This window comes from Schistocerca serialis, chromosome 2, assembly GCF_023864345.2.
Source record: "Schistocerca serialis cubense isolate TAMUIC-IGC-003099 chromosome 2, iqSchSeri2.2, whole genome shotgun sequence".
Lineage (NCBI taxonomy): Eukaryota > Metazoa > Arthropoda > Insecta > Orthoptera > Acrididae > Schistocerca > Schistocerca serialis.
In genome coordinates, this window is record NC_064639.1 from 798232066 (window position 1) to 798255701 (window position 23636).

At 39.8% G+C, this 23636-nt stretch overlaps 1 protein-coding gene across 1 annotated transcript in view; it reads right to left on the minus strand.

Annotated features, from left to right (window-relative positions):
- LOC126456427 (uncharacterized) overlaps window positions 1-19298 on the minus strand; it is a 50855-nt gene extending 31557 nt beyond the window's left edge. The window contains exon 1 of the mRNA XM_050092178.1: window positions 19086-19298. Coding sequence (XP_049948135.1) covers window positions 19086-19298 — 213 coding nt within the window. The remainder of the gene's footprint in view (window positions 1-19085) is intronic.
- Window positions 19299-23636: the final 4338 nt, after the last annotated feature.

Consider the following 23636-nt stretch of genomic DNA (forward strand, 5'->3'; position numbering starts at 1 on the left):
ATAAAATGTGTTATGGAATTGATCCGATGACCGGGTAGGAGGCTCAGGAAGTTAATGCGTGTATATGTATAATGTCCTACCTCGAGGACGATTTTATAGAACTATAGAACGTGGATAGGCTGAACTATATATGTGGGATAGCAAATTCCACGGATGGTCAAAACGCATGCACGCAGGCCATACAAAATACCATCAGCTAGAATCAGGCTAAAAATATGGAGGATGAATAACCCATTTTTGAATTACTTGGGGTCGGCGACAGAATTTGATGACTACGCTTGGATAAGCGTGTAAAGTTACTATATTAAATTCTAAGCGCTATTGACCAGAAAAAGGGGTCAAATTAAGAAATGGAGATTTTTAAACATCTATGGTATGACAGAGTGCTGAAGATTAGGTGGTTAGATCAAGTAACTAATAAAGAGGTACTGAACATAGTTAGGGAGAAAAGAAATTTTTTGCACAGCCTGACTGGAAGAAGAGTCTGGGTGGTTAGATCAAGTAACTAATAAAGAGGTACTGAACGGAGTTAGGGAGAAAAGAAATTTTTTGTGCAACCTGACTGGAAGAAGAGTCGGTTGCTAGGACACATTCTGAGACATCAAGGGATCACCGTTTATTATTGGAGGGAAGTATGAGGAGCAAATATCATAGAGGGAGACCAAGAGATGAATACAGTAAGCAGATACAGAAGGATGTAGGTTGCAGTAGTTATTCGAAAGTCAAGAGGCTTGCACAGGATGGAGCAGCATTGAAACCTGCATCGAAATAGTCTGCAGACTGAAGACTAGAACAACAGCAACAGCATTAGAGAAACATCTAATGCAAATCGAAAACATCACGAAACAACCATGCACGACGTACAGCTTTTTTAATCCATAGTGTCAATATGTATTCCAATTTCTTTTTAGGAGTCATAAGCTGATGTGACGTCATGATCACGTGACGAACTAATATATACATACCGGTTTGTAAGGCTACATATAGAGTTATAAGCATCAATCTATAATCTTCCAACTGAGTCGTCATCTTGTCCTTAAACTGTTTGAACTCTCTCTCCCTATTGATTTTTTCACCATTCGAGAGACTCACGAAATCCTTCCCTTCTCTCGTTAGAGTAATTACACGTTTAATTGGTAAATGGTTATATGTTGCACGTTCTTGATCAAAGCACTTGAAAATTCTAATTATTTCTCGAACCGTTGCGTGCAAATGAAAAGTAATTAGGGATTAGATCGACAAAGATAGGTAACAAAAAAAATGGTTCAAATGGTTCTGAGCACTATGTGACTTAACTTCTGAGGTCATCAGTCGCCTAGAACTTAGAACTAATGAAACCTAACTAACCTAAGGACGTCACACACATCCATGCCAGAGGCAGGACTCGAACGTGCGACCGTAGCGGTCGCTCGGCTCCAGACTGTAGATAGGTAACATATTCTTATGGTGGTTTATTATCAATAGTAGTGTAGTGGGATTGGAGCACATACTGTTATGTGTTATCAGGTAAGCAATTTGTAACAATAAGTCAACTGTCTAGATATGTAGCTTTGCTCGTCTTCGCATTCCACCTCCTTTCCCTGTACTACAATAAAATTATCAGGTTTAAAGTGCCGGACAGCAACATTTACAGTTTATCCTCTTTTCCTGTTTCTCGTGTTTCTTGTTGGCATCGTTAGAGCAGTAACAATACTGACGTACGTTTTAAAGATGTCACCACGAACCAACCAGCCAATTATGTAACGTGTTTTTCTGTCGGTAGTGCAATATATATATTAACTTTAGGAGTCACGAAAGGAAGCGGTGTCATGATCAAGTGATCAACTTACAAGAATGTATTACTTCCCAATAGACAAATTGCGAACTACATACATATGATTTAACAGGCAGTAACGTAAGTCTGCTCGACAGATTGGTTCCCTTAGATACGAGGAAGACGAAATTAGTTCCATATTTTTGCTAGCATGACTGTCGGGGCTCCTCTTTATTACAGATAATCTCCTATTTACTAGCATGAAGACAATGACTCTCACTAACTTTTTTTCAAATTCTTAGCATTAGCAGAAATCGCTGGGAAGTTGGAGCTTTTGCAGACGTATTTGTGAGTGCTTAACCGCAAATAATAAACATGTTTCCCAGTATCATCATCTTACCCGATCTTGATTCTATATCAAATATCCGAACCCAGTAACTAGGCTGACGAATGGATTTCAATGGAGACAAATAGCCAGTTATCCATTCCCTCTAGCCATTAATGAATGTCCTATTAAATCTAAATTCTTGCAATGCCTAGGCGTCCCTTACTGATTTTGAAATGGAATTTGATTACGACGAATAGACGCTTATCCACATGTACAACACAGAATTCCACCAACATACAGTCTACAACACAAGTGTCAGGATCGTTATTTGACAGTTTGTGTAATCGAGTTCTACGTTACATAGCTAAGACTATAGACACACGGAGCATATTTTTATAACCCATCATCGCTGCTGATTACGTGGAGCTTTGTACTTCCACACAAATCATCTTCAACCTGTAAGTGTTTGCTTTAATTCTCCAAAAGGTACTGGTTCCCACGCCTGTCTTAGTGAAAGTGTATGTGTAGGACAAACACTGGAATGCGTTTTAGATACCAATATGATCAACCTTTGCTAACATCAAATGATTTTTGTTGATGATGATTCTTCATAACAGGAGCAAAAACCTGTGCATAAAGACTTAGATGACAACACTTCATGTCACGTGACCTTCCGGTCACAACTTCTAAATCCACTTGTATACTCCTCGCCCAATTACACTATTTTGTGTGGGCTGTAACGTGGATACCTCATGGGTAAGGTGCTGGAGTGGATTTATGGAAGAATACTTGGCCATAAGGGAGCAGGCCACTTACTAGGAAGGCTGACTACCAGGAATGACTAGAAAGAAGCACCAGTATAATCTTTTATCGAAAGTAACAGCAGCGAGAAACATAGAAAATAACTAAGGTACAATGTTTATCCAGGTAATGCAGATCTGTTGCTTAATGAAATACAAACAGCAATTTATGTTGTGTTAAGGGCTTGTACATGGAATAAGAGGTACTGATGATGATCTCTACTCAACGTCAAAGACATATGGTAACTGTAGAATCACCCTATGGTAATAAGGAAAGTCATGTACAGCATAGTGTATCGTAAGTGGATTAAATTTCGAGGGGTAAGTAGCAAACTCTGTGTAAAGGCGTGGTATATTTATGAGATTTAATTTTGGTAGCAAAGAATGTAAGGAAGGTTGGTTATTAAATATTGTTTACACTGAAGGACTGTTTAGGATAAAATGATTCATGGTCATAAGTGGCCGAAGTTAGGGAAAGTATTACCCGAGAAATATGTCCTCAGCAAGCATTTTTATCTAACATTACTATCGACTGAGATGCATGCAAGGATGGCTAATGCTGACCGACCAACTTCAGAGTGTAGTACTTTTTAGAGGTGATGTAGCAGCACTGTTGTAATGTAAAAGGCACAAGAATATACTGCTTGCGAATAATTATGTATCTTAACTGTAAAAAACCTTCAGTTCTAGGCTATAATGAGCACACGTCAGAATTATAGCCGACGAAAGCAGATGGTCTCGAAATTTGTTTAACCGTGGTTAGGTTTCTTCCTGGACGTTAGTAGAGGCTGTTTTAGTGCCGGCCTACTTTAATGTGTAAGTGGAGGACACAAGTTCTGTTTATTGTACTATCTGTAATACTAGATCGTTTGTATAAGAAACAGAGGGAACGACCTCAATGTTACACTGGTTGAGGCCATGGGTCCTCTTCCTATGTAAGTAACAGTACGAGAATTAAAAGGGAAAAATAATGATCTAATCCCAATGTTCGTTGAAAACATGAGTGCTGTTTCTATCCAAAGACTATAATATAAAAAATGCAAAATTATGAGCTTTTACTCATCAGTGTTGGTAATAAATCGAATACTGTTGCTGCTACTAACTAGTGGATAATCAAAAGCTAGTTAAGTAACATGGGCAAGTGAGTAGTGAAACATGTAATGGTCATAACTGTAAGGTTGTTATGAAAAAACATAGTGATTTTCAATTTAAAGAATATGCCATAAAACAACTGACACACTTATGTTGAGTCGGTTAAGTTCAGAGACAGAACTTGGTGAGTGAATATATTGGTGATACCACTTGGATGGTGTCCAGGGGCGATTTACTTAGAAGAAAGGTAATGACTAATAGCAAGCATAAAATTGTGCCACAACCATATATCGAACCGCTGGAGGGGGAAGGAGATTATGTGTTGATATTCATGAGGAACTATAGCACATCCTGGTTGTCATCACTATCGTCCTTCAGTGTCGCAGTTCCGTGAACAGTTTGTAACAAGTAAACTGCGTATATAGTACCTACATTAAAGATAGTATAGTTAAGTTATGTTGGTCATGAATAAACAAACGCCTGTTTGTAATATGTATGGTATGTTAAAAATTGTTTATACTGTGCCCTGTTGTTCATTGTGTTACACTGATTTGGGGACGCTGGAGCAATGGTGACGGACTTGCTACAGTAAAGTATGTCGTCGTTAGAAGCTGGTTACCGTACTCGTCAAACTGATGGTCATGCCAAGTTGGAAGATGTCGTCGTTGATACACTGGCCTTTCATCATCATTAAAAAGGTGTTGATGCGTACTGTAAAAAAACAGAAACGTTTTGTACTATTTCAAATCTGTATCAGTTAATTGCCTGATTGTCGCCATTGCGTTAATTTGAAACTAATACTGTAAGAGGTCCATGACTAAGGAATTTATTGCTAGCACACTCGAGCAGATGTAATTTCGATGCATTGCTCACGCGCTGCCTGCGATATGTAAACTATAAGAGAATCTCAAACCAGAGAGCAGTAGTAGTTGTAGTTCCATCAGTAGGAGTAAGTAGTAGCTAGCAGTTGGGTGTATGGAGTTGGCGCAGCCAGTCGTGGGGAGAGATGGTGGTGCATGAGCAATGTATTGATAGGTTGTATGTGAGCCACAATTTTATTGAGAGATTAGTCACATTGTATTACTCGTAGGTTACGGAATTTATCTGTGGGGAGGTTACACTAAAATGTGAATGTTATAACTATTTTTACTGTTGGGAGGTTACACTTGGCGACCCTGCCAGGATTGTATTTGTTTTTATGAATTTCTGAGAAGTAGTCAGTCATATATCTGCTCTTATTTACCTAATAATAAACGTAGTTTGTATCTGGCGCAATGCATTTACTAATTTGTCACTCCTTCATTCACATATCATCGGCAATTTATTGTGTTGTGTTTGGAATCTTATGGGACTTAACTGCTAAGGTCACCAGTCCCTAAGCTTACACACTACTTAACCTAAATTATCCTAAGGACAAACACACATACCCACGCCCGAGGGAGGTCTCGAACCTCTTCCAGGACCAGCCGCACAGTCCATGACTGTAGCGCCTTAGACCGCTTGGCTAATCCCGTGCAGCTGGCAATTTATTGCTCTTTGTTGTTATTGTGATTGTTCCATTTTTGCTTTGTCTTTGATTTTGTGCCAACCTTTGATTTGTGAAAATGCCACGAAAAACTGCCAACAGTACATCGTGATCCATAATCAGTGAAAAAGCCGACTTGAATAACTTGACTGATAATACTAGCGACACTCAGTTTCATAATGATAATCCTCCAATTACAGATAATAAGTGTGGGCCAACCACCAGTAATGATTCTAATCTACATGATGAGCAAACAAATTTATTTATGTCCACAGTAAATTTAACGACAATTGATGACGTGGCATGTTCCGTTACAATGAACGCTGCCCAATTTGACACACCTAACTTGCAAAATTTACACAGTGAACAGATAAATGTTACTAACGACGATGAACAATGTAGTCAAAATATGTCAGATTTATTTGATTCCGATATAGTGACCAACAGTGCACATCCAATTAGAAAACCTTTTCGTGAATCAGGCAATGACCAAATGATTACACAAAACGTGACAAATGCAGATACACCATCACACAGCATAGAAAATTAGAGTCGCTCATTTTGGCATGGATCAAGTTGTTGCTGTATTGCTACAACTTAATGAAAATCTCAAACAGTAGAATGAAAAACAAGACCACAATTATAAACAACTTAATGAAAATCTCAAACAGCCGAATGAAAAACAATACAACAATTATAAACAACTTAATGAAAATCTCAAACAGTTGAATAAAAAATACAACCTTAATGAATCGAACAAACAACTTAATGAAAGTTTCAAACAGTTGAATGAAAAACACGACAGGTCGTTCAAAGAAATTAATGAAAAACTTCACACCTCTATTGAACAGCTTACTGGACAGATTACAGCTGTTGCGGAGCAATGTAATGAAACTAAAAAACAATTGCGTGAGAAAATGAAGGCCAGTGCCAGGAACAGTAGTGAAGAGATACATAATACACATGCAGCCACAACAAAATTACTTAGAGATGAAATTAGTGCAGTTGCTAAACTATGTTTAGAAAAGGCAACAAAGTTACGCGACGAGTTTAAATTAATGTCAGGAGACCTTTCACGCAGTCTGGATGCGAAAGTCGACAGGAAATTTGAACAGCAAAACAGCCAAATTGACGAACGTTTTAATCGCCACCTACAAAACCGTGAAATGCGTTACCGTAAATTCATACAGGAACAGAACAAAGTAAAGAAACAAGTCATGGAAACAATTACTGCACAGAGAGAGGAAGACAAGTGTAAGTTGTTTACGAAAGCAAAAACATACGTAGACAACAACATGGCTACAGTATCAGACGAAATCAATACTATCAAACAGTTGAACACTGAATTGCACGATAAAATCTTCGATCTTAAAACAAAAATAGACTTTTAGACAGTGACCAGCAGACTTGAACAACTGGAATTAATACAGGATCCCGATGTCATTAAAGCAGACGTTAAGAAATTAAACAAAACCACACGTGGAATGCATAAACAAATTAATGCTTGTGACTCTAAAAATGACGATCAGATAAAAGCACTGACTGAAAAAATGATGAATAGGCCAGCCGTATTGACGTTATCGAAAATAACAATGACACCAAATCAGACGATACGTCACCAATTTAGTTCAATCAAACACCTTAATTCCAAAATTTACAGCAAACAATCAGTGAGATAGGTTCGTGCAACAATACACTGCGTAGAAAATTGTCATCTTTACAGCAAGAAGTGACAGAAATGAAAAATGTTTCAGCCTCTAACACGTCACAGCATATGTCACATCCTGAACATTTGTCACACTCGCACAGCCAGTATAATTTAGGTAATTTACAGAGAGTACGTGACTTAGATTCCAAACATACAGACAAATAGATTCTCATGCGATCATGAATCTGCTCAGACATTCAGAGACGATAATTTTGATTACAAGCACTTTCTATCACTTAGAAAATTTGAGGTATGTAAGAATTACAGAACACAGATTCACCCTTTGGATTGTATGCAACAATTTAGCTTTGCTTTTCCACCAACTTGGCCCGTAACACACAAACATGAATTTATTTGCAGTTTTTTGGAAGGCGAACCGGCAACTCGTATGAGACCGATCGCGAGGCAATGTTATTCGGTAGAAGAATTTCAGAATGCTTTTCTGTCAGCGCATTGGCCGAAGATGACACAGCGCGGAATCATGGATCAGTTAATTAGCTTACCGAATTACGAGAGCTCAAATTTTCCCATGGACCACAATTTCGATCTGCGATATGGACACGTATGTTACGAGCTAGAAACATGTCTCTGATCTATATATCCAGGTATCATGCTTCTTCGAACCCTTCTGAACGACTGATGAAAGAAATTGGTAAACTATGTAGAATATACTGCCGTAAAAGACATATTGATTGGGACACACACATACTCTCATTCCAGGATGTAATTAACTCCATACCAAATGAATCTACTATGCTATCTCCGACTGTTATATTGAAAAATGTTGAACTACTCAACAAAATTAAAGAATTAGTATCTTTTCCTACATCTCGTCGACTACGCCACCATGAAATAATTGACATTGCGCTCAACAACATCAAACGTACCGCAGAGCGCCGGAGAAGACAGCAAAAACAGGTTTGTACACGCCGTGACTTTCACATAGGGCAGAAAATATTAGTACGCACACATTATTTATCCAACAGAGGAAAGAGTAGAGCTTCTATATGCAGGTCCATATAGAATTCGCAGCATTCAGCACCCCAGTGTAGTACATGTCGAAACTTTGAGAACCAGAAAATGCAAGGGAAATCACCATATTTCCAATATTAAACCCTTTATTGAATGAACATACTTTATGATTTATCACACTGTAATGCCATTTCCTGATATTTATATGACCACTTATGCAATTATATCTATGTGACTACTTATGATGATCTTAGTTCTTCTTGGCAAGAGCCCAGCAAGGTAAGGTTAGCAGGTTGCTTTTCTTGTCGTTATATATTAGACCGTGCATGTTTTCCATTTTTTATCTATATATGATGGTTTTCCTAACGAAAGTACAATTTTCTCTGTATGCACTATGAAATCTTTAAGATATAACAAACTCCAGTCGACTTTGACAATTTGCCTTATGATATCCCAATATCTTGACTATTCTACATTTTTTACTACTACATTATGATATTGTGTGTTCATTTTCGCACTTGAAAACTGTCTATGTTTTGGTCTAATACGTGTTCTGTCATGCTATGCTGTGTGCTTAGCCATATCACTAGAAACAAGTTTTCATTTAATGGGTATATGATTTAAGTGCAAGATATTAATCCATATTCATCATTTTCAGAAAGCAATACCTTGTAAAAGAAATAAATTACACAACCACAGTGATTTACTATGAGATGGAAATTTTACCATCCGAATGTACGAAAGAAAACGCAATACCTTGTCATGAAAAGTAAATGGATCAGAATTAACAAGCATTAACAAGAATATACTATACACATTGTATGATAGCAGTCTTGACTTATTATTTTTCTTTCAGAATACGAGGCGATTATTGCAGGATGTCAGACAGATCGACACATGTTAATTTTAGTGATGAAATATGCTAGAAGTAATAAACTCTATAAAATATGAAATAATGTATTAATAATGAATAGTTGTATGAGGAAAATGGTAATATGAATATCAATAATGAATGATGAAGTGTGTATTTTTTGCAGATGTTAATAAATGATGATGAACAGTTGTATGAAGAATATGGTAATATGAATAATGAAGTTTTTCTCAGCAGATGATGATAATGATGAAGTTAATATATTTTCTATTAGTTAAGAAATGCTATGTAGTTACTTAAGCATTTGTTGCAGTTCTTTTTGACAGTATGTCATATGTCGCATAATATAATGACTGAATGTTTTGGGAAAGACAGAGTACATACATATTAAGTATACGTTTCTTACCTCTTAATTCGAAGTTTACTACTCTTCAGCATAATATGAATACATTTCTTCTTTCAGCTCAATAATCCACTTCGTATTTTTTCCAGGAGAATCTTTTCATGATATTAATATGCTACAAGCACTTAGTTATTAAACCTGTTCTAGACTTGCATTTTCATTTTACCAGCTGTGTGTATCATTCATGAATGCGATCACATATACTCTACTTGTTTCATAACCTTGCTACAGCTCACTCCTGATGAATGACGATATTAATCCTTATTTCCAGCAATAAGTCAAAATCAAATATTTTCATGCCCCAGCAATTGACTATCGACCCCAACGCAATGCATTGTTAGCACAAAAAAAATTATTAGCATTCCCGACTATTACCAGTATACAACTAAATAATGCTACCAGTTTAAGATATATTTCTAGTCCTAAATATAATGCAATTTTTTCTGATGCATTGATTCCATTATGTCAATGTATTATTGGACTACAGACCTTGAGTACTAGTTACAATGTCTTACATTTTAAATATGTCTTAAGTCACTTGCATGATATCATATATAAACACTAGCAGCTTGATGCTACACGCAATAACTCCTGTTTTGAATGATGACTTCTGAATAATGCATAATAAATACTTTGTAACTGGCCAATGAGTGCCAATAATTACTGTAATGAGATGACTTATGATGCCAATGATTACTGCAATGAGATGACTTATGAATGATGTTATGTAATACTTCATACATGCTACATAAATGTTTTGTAAATAGCCAATGAGTGCCAATAATTATTGTAATGAGATGACTTATGAATAATGTTCTGTAATTCTCCATACATACTATACAAATGCTTTGTAACTGGCCAGTGAGTGCCAATAATTACTGCAATGACATGACTTCTTAATAATATTTTGTTATATTCTATAAATGCTATGCCAATGATTATTGCAATGAGATGACTTATGAATGATGTTATGTAATACTACATAAATGCTTTGTAACTAGCCAATGAGTACTAATAATTATTCAAATTGGTTGCTACACTAGTGTAATTCTGAATGATGACTAACATAAGACTTAATGTATCCTTCACCTTCTGACCTAATTACCACCAATTACTGCAATATCCGTATGTCCTGTCCATCATCATGATCATGAAGCACTCTATTTGGTTTTTGCAATAATTCTACGTTGATGTAAGTGTATGGATTCTACCAGAATGTGGTGTTGACATCAAGCTGTCCACCTCTCTGACCGAAGGAGATGTCATTATGGTTCTGCTGTTTGGTGTACCTAATGTACTATCAAAATGATAACATACATTATTAATACAACATTTCAGTGTCTTGGCTACACTGATAAATACTTCAAGGAAGAGAACTTCAGATAGTCTCACTTGGTGTTGTGCTTCTGTAGAAAGATATGGACTTTTAGTGCAGCTATGTGCAACTCACTGTGCTACAATCATGATGCTATCCGTCCCATTCCTTTCCTAGTTCTTATAAAATGCTAAAGACTTTTACAGTTTGTATGCACTTTATCTCATCTCTTAATGTGATCAGTTCATGTAAAGATGCTAAAGACTTCTACAGTGGGTATGCACTTTATTTCATTTCCCAATACGTTTAAATTCTTGGAAAATGGTAAAGACTTGTACAGTGCTTGTACACTTTGTCATTTCTTAATATGTTCTGTACTTATATTATTTATCAATAATGTTATATGTATGTATATACTCTGTGACTGAAGACTTAGTAAACTAAATAGATTATAGAAAAATTTGTTGCTCATGGCAAGTCCAATTGACTCACCATCGCTGCCAAATTTTAACTGCCCCCCCCCCCTTCCCCCAAAGGAAGGTTGGAGGGTTATGTAAGAGGTTTATGACTAAGGAATTTATTGCTAGCGCACTTGAGCAGATGTAATTTCGATGGATTACTCAAGTGCTGCTTGCAGTATGTAAGCTATAAGAGAATCTCAGACCAGAGAGCAGTGTTGGCTGCAGTAAGAGCAGTGTCAGTTGGAGTGAGTAGTAGCTAGCAGTCGGGTGTATGGAATTGGGGGGGGGGGGGGGCGGTCGTGGGGAGAGATGAAGGTGCTTGAGCGATGTAGTATAAGGTAAAAACAGCCACGTGCGTATGTAGTTTGTTACAACTGAGCTTGTACTATTGTTATATCAAGTCCCATGTAAATATTTTTAAAAATCTTTTAATAATAATATATCTTATAAAATTAACTTTTGACAATCATTCATCTGAATTTAAAGATTTTACTAATTTCTCCTATCCATGGTCATCCCGATTATCGTAAAAACAAATCAGTTGTTTCTTTATATACATGACAAATCTAGCGGCCAGAATTACACTGGGCTGTGCTAGAAAAATTTCTTATAGGAGCAGATATATACGCGTTATCCGGCGACTTCATTGAGGTAAGAATTTTCAATTTATTCAGAATGATCTTTGGGGGCCATGACGCAGCACTGCTGACGTCAAAATTTACCAGTTTAGATTCACAGTCAGTCAATTATTGAAAGGTTATACGTGAGCCACAGCTTTATTGAGAGATTAGTCACATTGTATTATTGGTAGGTTACGGAATTTATCTGTGGGGAGATTACACTAAAATGTGAATGTTATAACTATTTTTACTGTTGGGAGGTTACAATATGTTCGAGCAATCAGAGTTACTGTTACTAGGTTAATGATGTGAAAATGTAACTATTATGAAGGCAAATAAAACTGCACAGAATATATTATTTGTGAAAATTTAAAATTTGTGTTGAGAAATTCTTTGCTTCAAGAGTGTTTGTGTTTGATATGTCATGACAAATGCAGTGAAGATAATTGTACTGAAAAGGAGGAGAGCTGTTAGCTGAGTGAGTCTGAGTAAAAGGAAGTGGAATATCTTTTTAAAAGCAGTTAAATTCTCTCTAAGTGTTCTCGTGTTTTCAAAAGTAGAAAGATGGCTTTTTTTTACATTTTCTTGGCGCTAGTTCAGAGATGTGAGGTGTGTAATTGCTCTTATGATTGATTATATGCGCTCATATCGCTGGTTGTCTTGGCAAAGGACGATAACAACAGCATATTGAGGTACGAAAAATCTAGTAATGCTTGAAATTCCGATGAGATTTATTTACTATGGTGACGTAATTAGTGCCTGCTAGTCTTGTTAAACAAGAACCTGCTGGGATAAATGATTTCTTCGGAAGTGGCGACGGTGATATCGACAAATTCAGTCCTAGCAGATGATCTCATGAGTCAGTTTGAAGATTAACTAGATCATAAGGAGATTGGTACAGCACCAGAACTGTGAAAATCGTCGCAAACCTAGTCCTAACTAATTACAAGGTCGTGGCGATCGACGAAAGCGGTGAATTGTACAGTAAGAACTCGCGTCACGTTGCAACCTCACGTCAAAATTGTTTAACTTCGGCCTCCAGGTACATGAGGCAATAACAGCATTGAGATTCCGTCATTGCAGTGACAGGAGGGTGACATGGGAAAAGCAACAGAGGTACCCATGGATGACCTCGGAGCCACTGGAGCAAAAATGATTTAATGGAATTACTGTTAGAATTTATTGAAAGTAGACTGCAAGAGGAGCAGTATGGTTTCAGACCGGGAAGATCAACAACGGACCTCATATTTGCGGTAAGGCAATTGCAGGAAAGGCACTATGAGTACGGGAAGGACTTAATCATGGCCTTTTTAGATATTGAGAAGGCGTATGACAGTATCTATAGGGACAAGCTCTGGGATGTGCTGAACGCAAAAGGGATAGATGAAGAGATAACACGAAAAGTCAGAAAAATGTATGAGGGAAGTGAGAGTTGTGTGAAAGTGGGGAGGGAACGTACTGCATGGTTCAAGCTGGAAAATGGGCTGCGACAGGGAAGTGCACTTTCGCCTTTATTGTTTGTTATTGTTATGGATGAAATCCTACAGCAAGTATCAGATGCAATTGGAGATCATAAAATGAAAGCAGTGCTCTTTGCCGATGACCTGATGTTATGGGGAAATTGCGAGAAGGAGGTGCAAGAGCAGTTAGATGTATGGGAGGCAACGGCAGCACAATATGGAATGCATTTCTCTGCAAAGAAAAGTGAAATAATTGTCACAACAAGGAAGAAGAATAGGCCAAATGTGGATATAACTTGTGGTGGGGAAAAACTACAAGTGGTAGAGAACTTAAAGTACCTGGGAAGCATGATTGAAAGTAAGGGGGGAAACGCAATGGAAATAAATGAAAGGTGCAGAAAAGCAGGGCAGTTCTTCAAATGCATTAGGGGGCTTACTTGGAGCAAGGAGGTGCCACAGAAATCCAAGGGAATTATGTACCGAACCTACTTTGTCCCCATATTGGCATATGGAAGTGAGACATGGGTAATGCACAAAAGCGACAAAAGTAGAATACAAGCTAGTGAAATGAAGTTCCAGAGGAGCAGGTTGAGTGTAACAAGACGAGACAGATTGCGAAATGTGTATGTGAGGGAAAGTCTAAAGGAGGAACCAGTACAGGACAGGATAGAAAAATCAAGACTGCAGTGGTATGGACACATGAAGAGAATGGATGAGGGAAGAATTCCAAAGAGGATGTTTGATCTGCAACTGGAGGGGAAGAGGCCCAGGGGAAGACCAAGAGATAGATGGGTGAAGGGAGTGAAGGAATGTGTGACGAGAAGAGGAGAGAACTGGACGAAGGTGGAAGAGGGGGAATGGTGGAAAGACAGAACACGATGGAGAGGCTTGTGTTCCCGACAGACCCAGCCAGTGGCTGGAAACTGTCCAAGATGATGATGATGTTATCATCTCGAGTGTTATCACTGTTAGAATAGAAGGAGAGCACCAGTAGACGAATATTATATTCGGTAATTACCGTTTTGACAGGGAAAATAAAACTAGAAGTAATTCTGAACAGTGGTGGAATTAAATGGAGGAAGTATTACGGTGTGCATCACCTCAGTAGCATTAAATTTTTTATTGATTGGAGCTTTTGAGAGAGTGCCACAACGAATACGAAATTTTAAAATGAGTAATGTTTGTTTTTGTTATTTAGAACTTCTTCCTTTTTCCGAAAATTTTTCTTTGTAATCAGTTTGTGACTGTAAGGATCTCTGTGACAAGTAATATGAAATAGTATTAAGTGTGGTGTTTGATAACTGAAGGATGGATTTTTGTTTGCTGCATTTTCTGTCCTGTGAATCTTCGTGGTGTTCTCTAGTAAATATATGTCGTCTGTTTACGTAAACTGGCACGGCACGGTGTTTGAATGTTTTAATATTTTTCCTCTTATCTCGGTAAGGCTGGAAGGCGAATCAATCGTCAAGAGACGAGAAGTAGAGTGGACAATGTGCAACATGTTTATTTGTAGCGGATTTGGTGTCAAGTGGATAATTTATTGACGGACTTCACGAGAGAAGCAAATATCCGCTGTGATTTTACAGAAACAGCCTGGTGGAGAGGAGGAGTTGTTCGATCAAGTCACCGCGGACGTGGTGTAGGTTTCCTTCAATAGTTTAGAGAATACCAATATTTTTAATGATGTCCTTAGATGGAAACGACAGTCGCTGTTACGGCATCACTGTTGTGTTATACTAATATCCACACCTAATGCGCGTTTAGAATCTACAGTCGGATGTGTCAACTTTGGGAGAATTTTGATTTAGACTGTGCAACACAATTAAACGATCACTTTTTCAAAACCCCATAATTGTCTGCCATTACAATGTAGAAGCTTGAAATTTTTCTCAAAGATGCATACAATTTCCCTCTGAACTGGAGCAAAAGCGTAGCGCCCTGAGACGTCACTTTCGACCTCGATAGCGCTTCAAACAGCGAGGTGTCGACACGTGCGAAGAAAAGGCCACAGCTCTGAAGTTGACTTCTAATGTGGCTAATGAAGTCACGTTGGTGCCAGATTTCACCACAATTCGACCGAACGCCACCGTAGAAGAGCCACACGATGGGAAGGTTGTCACATCCCCTCTTACCCACATTTCAACCCCTTCTTTTGATGCCTCTGCGATGGGGGTCAGAACACCGACACACTGCGTTGAATTCAGGTCATTTTCTTGTGGATAGCCGAGGAAGACAGTTCACACACACCGACGCTCAGTATTGACACGCAAAGGCTTAGAGGTTCCCATAAAGTGCGTCAATGAAACCACCCCTTTCCCTTGGTGCGTTGACTCCCACACACTTCGTCGCAAACGACAGTTCGCAACGCGATCAGCAACAGGACGACGTTCTTGACAGCCTTTGACGCTGCTGACATCCCTGGACGTTTCAATTTCTCTCTGACGATACTGTGTGGCTGCATCCCCATTTAACAAATAGGTTGGAACTACTAGGGACTGCTCAAACCCATTCGACGAAATTTGATCTTGCACCGAAGCATCGAAGGGTGCTCATGATTTATCAGCTCTCCAGTGACGTGATCACGGGCGAGGGCGACTTTGAGACACGCGTGAATAAAACGGCAAAGGGTCCCTCTAAAACCCCCACCTCGGCAACACCCACGGTTGCATCTGCCCACTTTAACTGAGAATTTTTTTTAAATGTATTTTTACAGAGACAAACTCTGAAGTAGTACTAGGCGCGTGAAAGCAGAAATCTGGAACCAGAGCGGTGTCAAGGGGTTGCCTCCGGTTAATAATCCTTAATGTCTCGTAACATCCGACACCCAGAATTCAGTTACGAGGGCCTTTCCTTTCTTGTTATGCAGTTCGCTGCCGGATAATTTTTACTACGTAAATGACTTCATGGTAAGAAATCCGTCCCAGTCGGTCCAGCCGGAACAGATCACAAAAGCCGGCCGCGATGGCCGTGCGGTTCTAGACGCTGCAGTCCGGAACCGAGGGACTGCTACGGTCGCAGGTTCGAATCCTGCCTCGGGCATGGATGTGTGTGATGTCCTTAGGTTAGTTAGGTTTAAGTAGTTCTAAGTTCTGGGGGACTGATGACCTAAGATGTTAAGTCCCATAGTGCTAAGAGCCATTTGAACCAAGATCACAAAAACGACCGAAACGTTCGTCAGGTCGCCTCTTGCGAAGTGATGTGTTTATTGTTCCATATATTCCATGAAATTAAGAGATACAGATTTTCGTCTATATCATTATCACAAACATAACTCGGTTCACAACCCAGATATTTAAAATGTGACTCCCGTTCAAGTAATTTGTACTTAATTGTTGTTTTCGACTTCATTAACTTATGTCTTACGTAATAAAACTTTAAGATTGTATTCTATGAATATTTAATTCAGTCGAGATACTCCTAACTGGAAGTCATCTTTTTTCTTGTATTATTACTCTCTGCACTTATGTTAGTGTATTTGTCCATTTTATTTCTTGGATAATTATCTGATTTACTATCGTGGAGGACACTGTAAATGTAAATACTGAGAGAAACAACTCAAAAAGACCACTGCTGTCTCTCTCCTTCATTGATTTTTATCTCATGTGTCATTTCTCCCTTGTATTTATTACTATTTTGTTTCACGATATATACTTTTGATGCCTTTTATGAGGTGTGGCGAGTAGCCATTGTCATTAATTATTTTCCATAATTGCTAGATGAATAGATACATTTTTTGTAATTAGTTCTTTTTGTCTCCATAACTCGCAGAATGTGCTAATTATTAACGGTTGTTCAAAGTAGATTGCCACAGCTTCAATGACGTGATATTGTCACAAAGTTTTCCATTGTACCCGTTAGCGGAACTTCCAGTCAAAATGCAAACCTGAAAGTTGATTCGCTTTACCTACCCCCAAATATTTAACAACTACAAGCGCAATAACTCAATTTTTACGTTTTATAGATAGAATTATTCGTTGGCATGTTTGGTTACGTAACTTTCGGGACAATCGTTTCTAGACCATGTTTCCTTATCTCAAATTGATTCCTCCGTAATACCTGGCCGTTTATATTATCAACAACACGCTAACACCCCGTGTAGCATCTATACTTCTCCACTGGTTTTATACAAGAGCAAAATGATATTCGAACCTAAAAATAATACAAACTTTATAAAAATTTCTCTTTCTACAATAGTCAGAATGTGTATCAGGATAAATTAGGTGACCCTGCCCTTTGGCATCACCGCTATATTTCTGTTTTGTCCGTCCATGGAATCAACGCATCATTCACAACGAAATATGTGCACTAATCTAATCTGACAAGCAGGAACTGGAATTGTTCCTGTGATCAAATACTGCCTTGTTGCATACAGCACCGTCGGACTCTGGTTGGGCTTAATTCTTGCCACACAGTAAATGGGAGGATCCATTATTCGACTAAAATTCATCTTAATTTTACTAGGTTGTGAGAGTTACCTCCAAGTGGTGCCGTAATATTTCTCTGAGCTAACCATTTAGTGATGAAATAAAAGTATGATCAGACTTATAAGTTTGTCTGTAGTGTCATAAACTTTTAGTTATCACGTGAAAAAAATAAGTTACGCGATTAATTTTTTCTTTATTTGCAGGTGTGGTACATGACTGGAGTATGTACTGAAATCCCCACGCCACAGTGGCGTAGAACGCCGCTAGAAGAACCAAAACAAAACGGCGTTACACATTCCTAGATTGTAGTATCGTGCGGTAATTTGATTTCTGCATTTGAATGGGATTCAGGCACAAATAATCCATGCCTAGTTGGATTAGGTGTGCAACAACCCTGCACCATCATGTGACACAGTGGTTAGCTGCCTCAGAGGCTTACAATGTGGTTAAAGAAAATCTGCATGACGAACAACAAAGTGGCAGGCCAACTCTCTGTGAAAAACGGGGATTGTAAAAGAAGTGGAGGCCCTGGTGCACCCAACGCCGACGTATTACAATCGGAGTGATAGTGGAAAAAGATAAAGCAGTCATAGATCAGTTTCCAATATCTTGCGCGGCAGTTTAAACATACAGTCGCTGCCGGCTAGCCGGCGCGGCTGCTCACATCCCTTGAAAAAGCTCGCCGAACCGAGACAACAACAGAAATATTGCAGCTGTGTTTGGCCAGCCCAGATGACTGCTTTGGCCACCTGACTACCATGGATGAGGCCCCGAGATAAAGGAGCAAGGTAAACAGGGAAAACATGAACATTCACCGCAGCCGAAAAAGGCGGAGGTGTTGGAAAAGTGGTGTTCAGTTTGCTAGGAACTGCCACGATGTGGCGCTAACAGATTATGCTCGTAAGGAGCAAAACGTCACTGGAACGTGCTACCATAATATGTTGGTGAGATTACTGAAAGCCGATGACAGAAAGTATTACAGGAAGCTGTCGAAGCGAGTGTCTGTTCTGCAGGCTAACACCCTAGCTAATACTGCTTAGAACATTGACACACATGCTGCTTTTCACTCACCCCTCCCCTTCATGAGACGACACGCAGTGACTTCTTCTTGTTTCCTCGTATGAAGAAACTCTTGCATAGCATGCACTTTCAGAAGATAATGAGATGATTCTAAAGTAAAACTCTTTTCTGGGCTGACTAAACGCAGACTTCAACAGAAAGGTCTTTGCCAAGCCGTTCATTGCTCAGAAAAATACATTGAATTGAAGATTTAATATGTACAAACAAGACGAACGCCATCTCTTCTTACGTGGTTTGCTCCCTGACCATCACCAGCTTGACGCTGCTTCTCACCTGCCCCATATGCTCCCACGCCGCCGCGCTAAGTGTGGCCTTCACGATCAAAGGCAGCTGCTGAGCCGCCTCTCCTTCACCCTTCCTGAAGGCGACCCTCACCCTGGACATCTGGCTGCCGTAGCCGGCTCCAGCCTTGTTCGCCGGTTCCACCACGATGGACTCCACCGTGATGGTGTCACACGACAAATACCTCTTCAGGGCCGCCTCCATCATGGAGTGGTCTATATAGTCAGTCACTTCCGGACCTTTGTTTCCTTGTGCATCCATAATACTGTGAACATGTAGAGAAGCCACAAAGTAGCAGTATCGTTCTGCTCGTGCGAGAGTCACTATAAATGTGCTAAGAAACACGGAAAGGAAATAACTTTTACGGTTACAGTTTCTAAAAGTATTCAGCACAAAACTCAGTTTAACTTTCCAGTCTTGTGAACTTTTAAACACAGTAGGTATTAATAAATTCATCATACTTAGTGAATGTCTTCCGCAAAAGCTATTTTTACCTGTACCGTTTTTTTATTTATTGTTATTTCATCTCTCTTGCTCCATAAGGGCGCGAGATGGGTCGCCAGCGCGCCAATACCTCGCTCTTCAGCCTAGAGCATTTACAGAAAATAAACGAAGACATGAAAAATCTTGAAACTTCCTGGCAGATTAAAGCTGTGTGCCGGACCGAGACTCGAACTCGGGACCTTTGCCTTTCGCGGGCAAGTGCTCTACCACGCAGGAGAGCTTCTGTAAAGTTTGGAAGGTAGGAGACGAGGTACTGGCAGAAGTAAAACTGTGAGAACGGGGCGTGAGTCGTGCTTGGGTAGCTCAGTTGGTAGAGCACTTGCCCGCGAAAGGCAAAGGTGCCGAGTTCGCGTCTCGGTCCGGTACACAGTTTTAATCTGCCAGGAAGTTTCATATCAGCGCACACTCCGCTGCAGAGTGAAAATCTCATTACGAAAAATCTTATTTACGAATGCAAGCCGATCGGTTTTATCTGTCGAAATAGGGAAAGTGCAAGTGTGGACACTGGCAAAGACGAAAAGAAGAGGCTGAGGAATCAAGAGAGGAAGAAATGGAATGAAATGGAGAGGGAGGACATAAGTGGAGCTCTGATGTGGAGTGTAAACAGGTGGGAAAGCAGTAGCTGGTAGAAAGGATAAATATTGTAACAGATTGGGAGAGATAATCTGTTGGAATTGCTTTTGGACAGGACGTGGAGTGTGTGTAGATGTAGGGATTGTGGAATGTGTTTGTAAAGGCGTGACAGCATATCTGCATTGGCGATCACAGGGAAAACAATGAAGTTACTGGACCAGCAACCTGTATCGCCTTAAGCCACTAGCTGCCGTTCGACTGCAGATTAGCAGAATCCTGGGAGTGGGGCATCCTGAGTCCCCTTTCTGGTGAGAGACGCCAGAGGATGTTGTTGCTTTCCATCTAGGGTTTGGGGATCGATGTGGGAATTCAGTGCTCCGAAGGGGAAGCAGTAGGAGGGGGGCCACAAACCTTCAGTGGAGCCAGTGTAGTCGAGGAGCCCTGAGGGCCTGACTTAGAAGGCACAAAGGGCGAGGGTACTTTTGCTAGAGAGAATGACATTGTTGTAACCTTCGAATCGTGTATTCTTGGATTTTCTTTTCTCTTTGGAAGTGGTGCAGCCCAGTCAACAGGAGGAAAGGTGCTCTCTGCAGTTGACACAGATGGGGGAGAGGGACAATCCTTACAGATGGGGCTTGCATTACATTCCGAAGACATACTTCAAATCTCATTCATTTGAAGCACTGCAAGGGACGGGGAACATACAGCGTCAAATTGCATCGATACACCATCACGTTGACCTTTTTGCACAATGGGTCGCCTTCACAGGCCAAGATGAAGACCCCAGTATGAACCCTATTGACCTTTGTACTCTACTGGATATGACAGACAAAACGTGCATCCTGTCATTCCGAACTGGCATGTAACTCGTCGTTGGTCTGCGAAAGGAGGTCGCGATAGAAGATGATACCCTGACCATACTGGGAATGTTATGGAGGGTGATGATTACAGGAATGTCACCTAGCTCGTCACAAGCGACCGATCAGGGGATGTCGTTTTAATCAGAACTGAACTACTTTTCATTTTCGAAATGTGTTCAGTTAAGAATAATAGCTTTGTGGCTAAAAACGAATCCCTAAAGGTCCTAGAGCAAACTAAGTACTGTGGAGAATCTCTCCCCTTGCCTCTGAATCCTACGATCCTTCCATGGTGCAACCAGGAAACAAAATATTTTGGAGTCATATCTCTCTGCATTGCAGTAATTCTTCCCTTCAGAAGAGACTGCAGGGGCTGTGCAAGCACCAGCGGAATAAAGTTTGTACCACTTTTTTTATAGTCATCCCCCATGTTGGCGTCCATTCCGAACAGGGACTCTCCCTACAGCAGCCACCCAGCGACAGCAAAGGCAACCTGACAAGTTAACCCTTGTCTGGAGTCCCGATCCTCCAGCCATGACGAGCACATACTCCTTGGCATATATGGATATTTTCCAGCTCAGGCGCCAGTAGTGTAATCCCTGCATGGTCAGGGGGCTATCACCGTGCAGTGGGGAAGGCGCAAAGATACAAACTCACAAAAGGTGGAATGTACTTCTGTAAACTTTGGAAGAGGAATGGTAGGTTACCCAACAATGTGAACAATGTAGTGAAGGATGAAAAGTTGCATGAAGAGCCAGAAAAGAAAAAAAAGGTGTCCAAAATCATAAACAAAATCCAACCATGATCGGTACAAAGAAGACTACCCAGTCGAAAGGCAGATAGGAAAAAAGAATAGTAGGATGGACTTGACTTCCAGAACGAAAAGGAAAGTGGCGGTGCAAGTGTCGGAGACCAGTTGAGGTCAAGCTGTTCTCTCGAAAGAGAGATTCATGATACAAAGTAAAAACTAGTTTGTGATAATTTTTTCGAGTTGTGACTTCTTTTTGTACCATTGTGTGTAATGGAGAGCAAAAGTGTCGCAATGGCAGCGTCTGGGTCGCAAGTTTTGCTGGATTCGGAGGCAGTACAGACATTGTTAGAAAAGTTACCGCAGCTGTAAATGGATAATACGCAGTTGCATGAGCAGGATGTGGCCCGCCACAAATTACTCTTTTGCGCTAATCTCTTTATCTCAGTGAAACACGTATCCTCAGTTATCTGTTAGATGTATTCAAATCCCTGTCTTCCCCTTACAGTTTTTATCCTCTACAGTTCCCCCCAGTACATGCACGTTATTCCCTGATGCCTTAAAACATGCCCTATCGTTCTGTCCGTTCTCCTCGTCAGCATTTTCTTTATGTTCCTTCCTTTGCCGATTCTGGTAATTTTGCTTTCGAGGTAGTAGAATTCCTCAACTTCGGCTATTTCGTGACCCCCATTTTGATAAGTTTGTTACTATTTTCATTTCTGCTACATCTCATTACTTTTGTCTTTTTCCGGTTTACTCTATATCCATATTCTGCACTCATTAGACTGTTATGCCATCCAGTAGATCCTGTAATTCTTCTTCACATTCATTGAGGACAGCAACGTCATCAGTGAATTTCATCATTGATGTCCTTTCCTCTAAATTTTAATCCCACTCTTGAACCTTTTTTTTTATTACCGATGTTGCTTCTTTGTCGTACAGATTCAATAGTAGGGACGAAAGAGTGTATCCCTGTCTTAAACTATTTTTAATTCGAGTACTTCGTTCTTTGTCTTAGAGTCTTGTTGTTCCCTCTTGGGTCGTGTAAATATTGTATACTACCCGACTTTTCCAATGCTTACTCCTACTTTTCTCAGACCTTCGAACATCTTGCACCATTTTAGATTGTCGAACGCTTTTCTAGGTCGACGAATGCTATGAGCGTCTCTTCGTTTTTCTTTAACCTTGCTTCCACTATCAACAGCAAAGTGAGAACTGCGTCTCTGCTGCCTTTACCTTACCTAAATACAAACTGATAGTCATTTAACAGATCCTCTTTTCCCTTTTCCATTCTTCTGTTCATTGTTCTTGGCAGCAACTTGCATGAATGAACTGTTAAGGTGACTGTGGTATAGTTTTCGCACTTATCTGCCCTTGCTATCGTCCAGATTGTGTGGATGATATTTTTCAGAAAGTTTATGGTACGTCACCAGTCTCATAGGCTGTACACAACCAACTTGAACAGTCGTTTGGTTGTCACTTCTTCCAGCGATCTTAGAAACTCTGAAGGAATGCTATTATCCCTTCTGCCTTTTTTGATCCCGAGTCTTCCAGAGCTATTTTAAATTCTGACTCCAATGCTGTATCCTCTATGTCATTCCTATCGACTCCAGTTTCTTTTAACACGTTACCAGGAAAGTTCACTCCCTGATACAGGCCTTCGGGATTCAGAAGACAATGAAAACCACGGCATTAAACACACATAATGTGTATCCAAAGGACATGCGGCCTGTAACTGAAAAGTGTTGTTATGATCTCTCCATTGGCAAAAGATTTCGGAACAGTCCCCATTCGGATCTTCGGGACAGGACTGCCAAGGGGAAGGTGACTATGAGAAAGAGATGGAATACCCAACAAAAG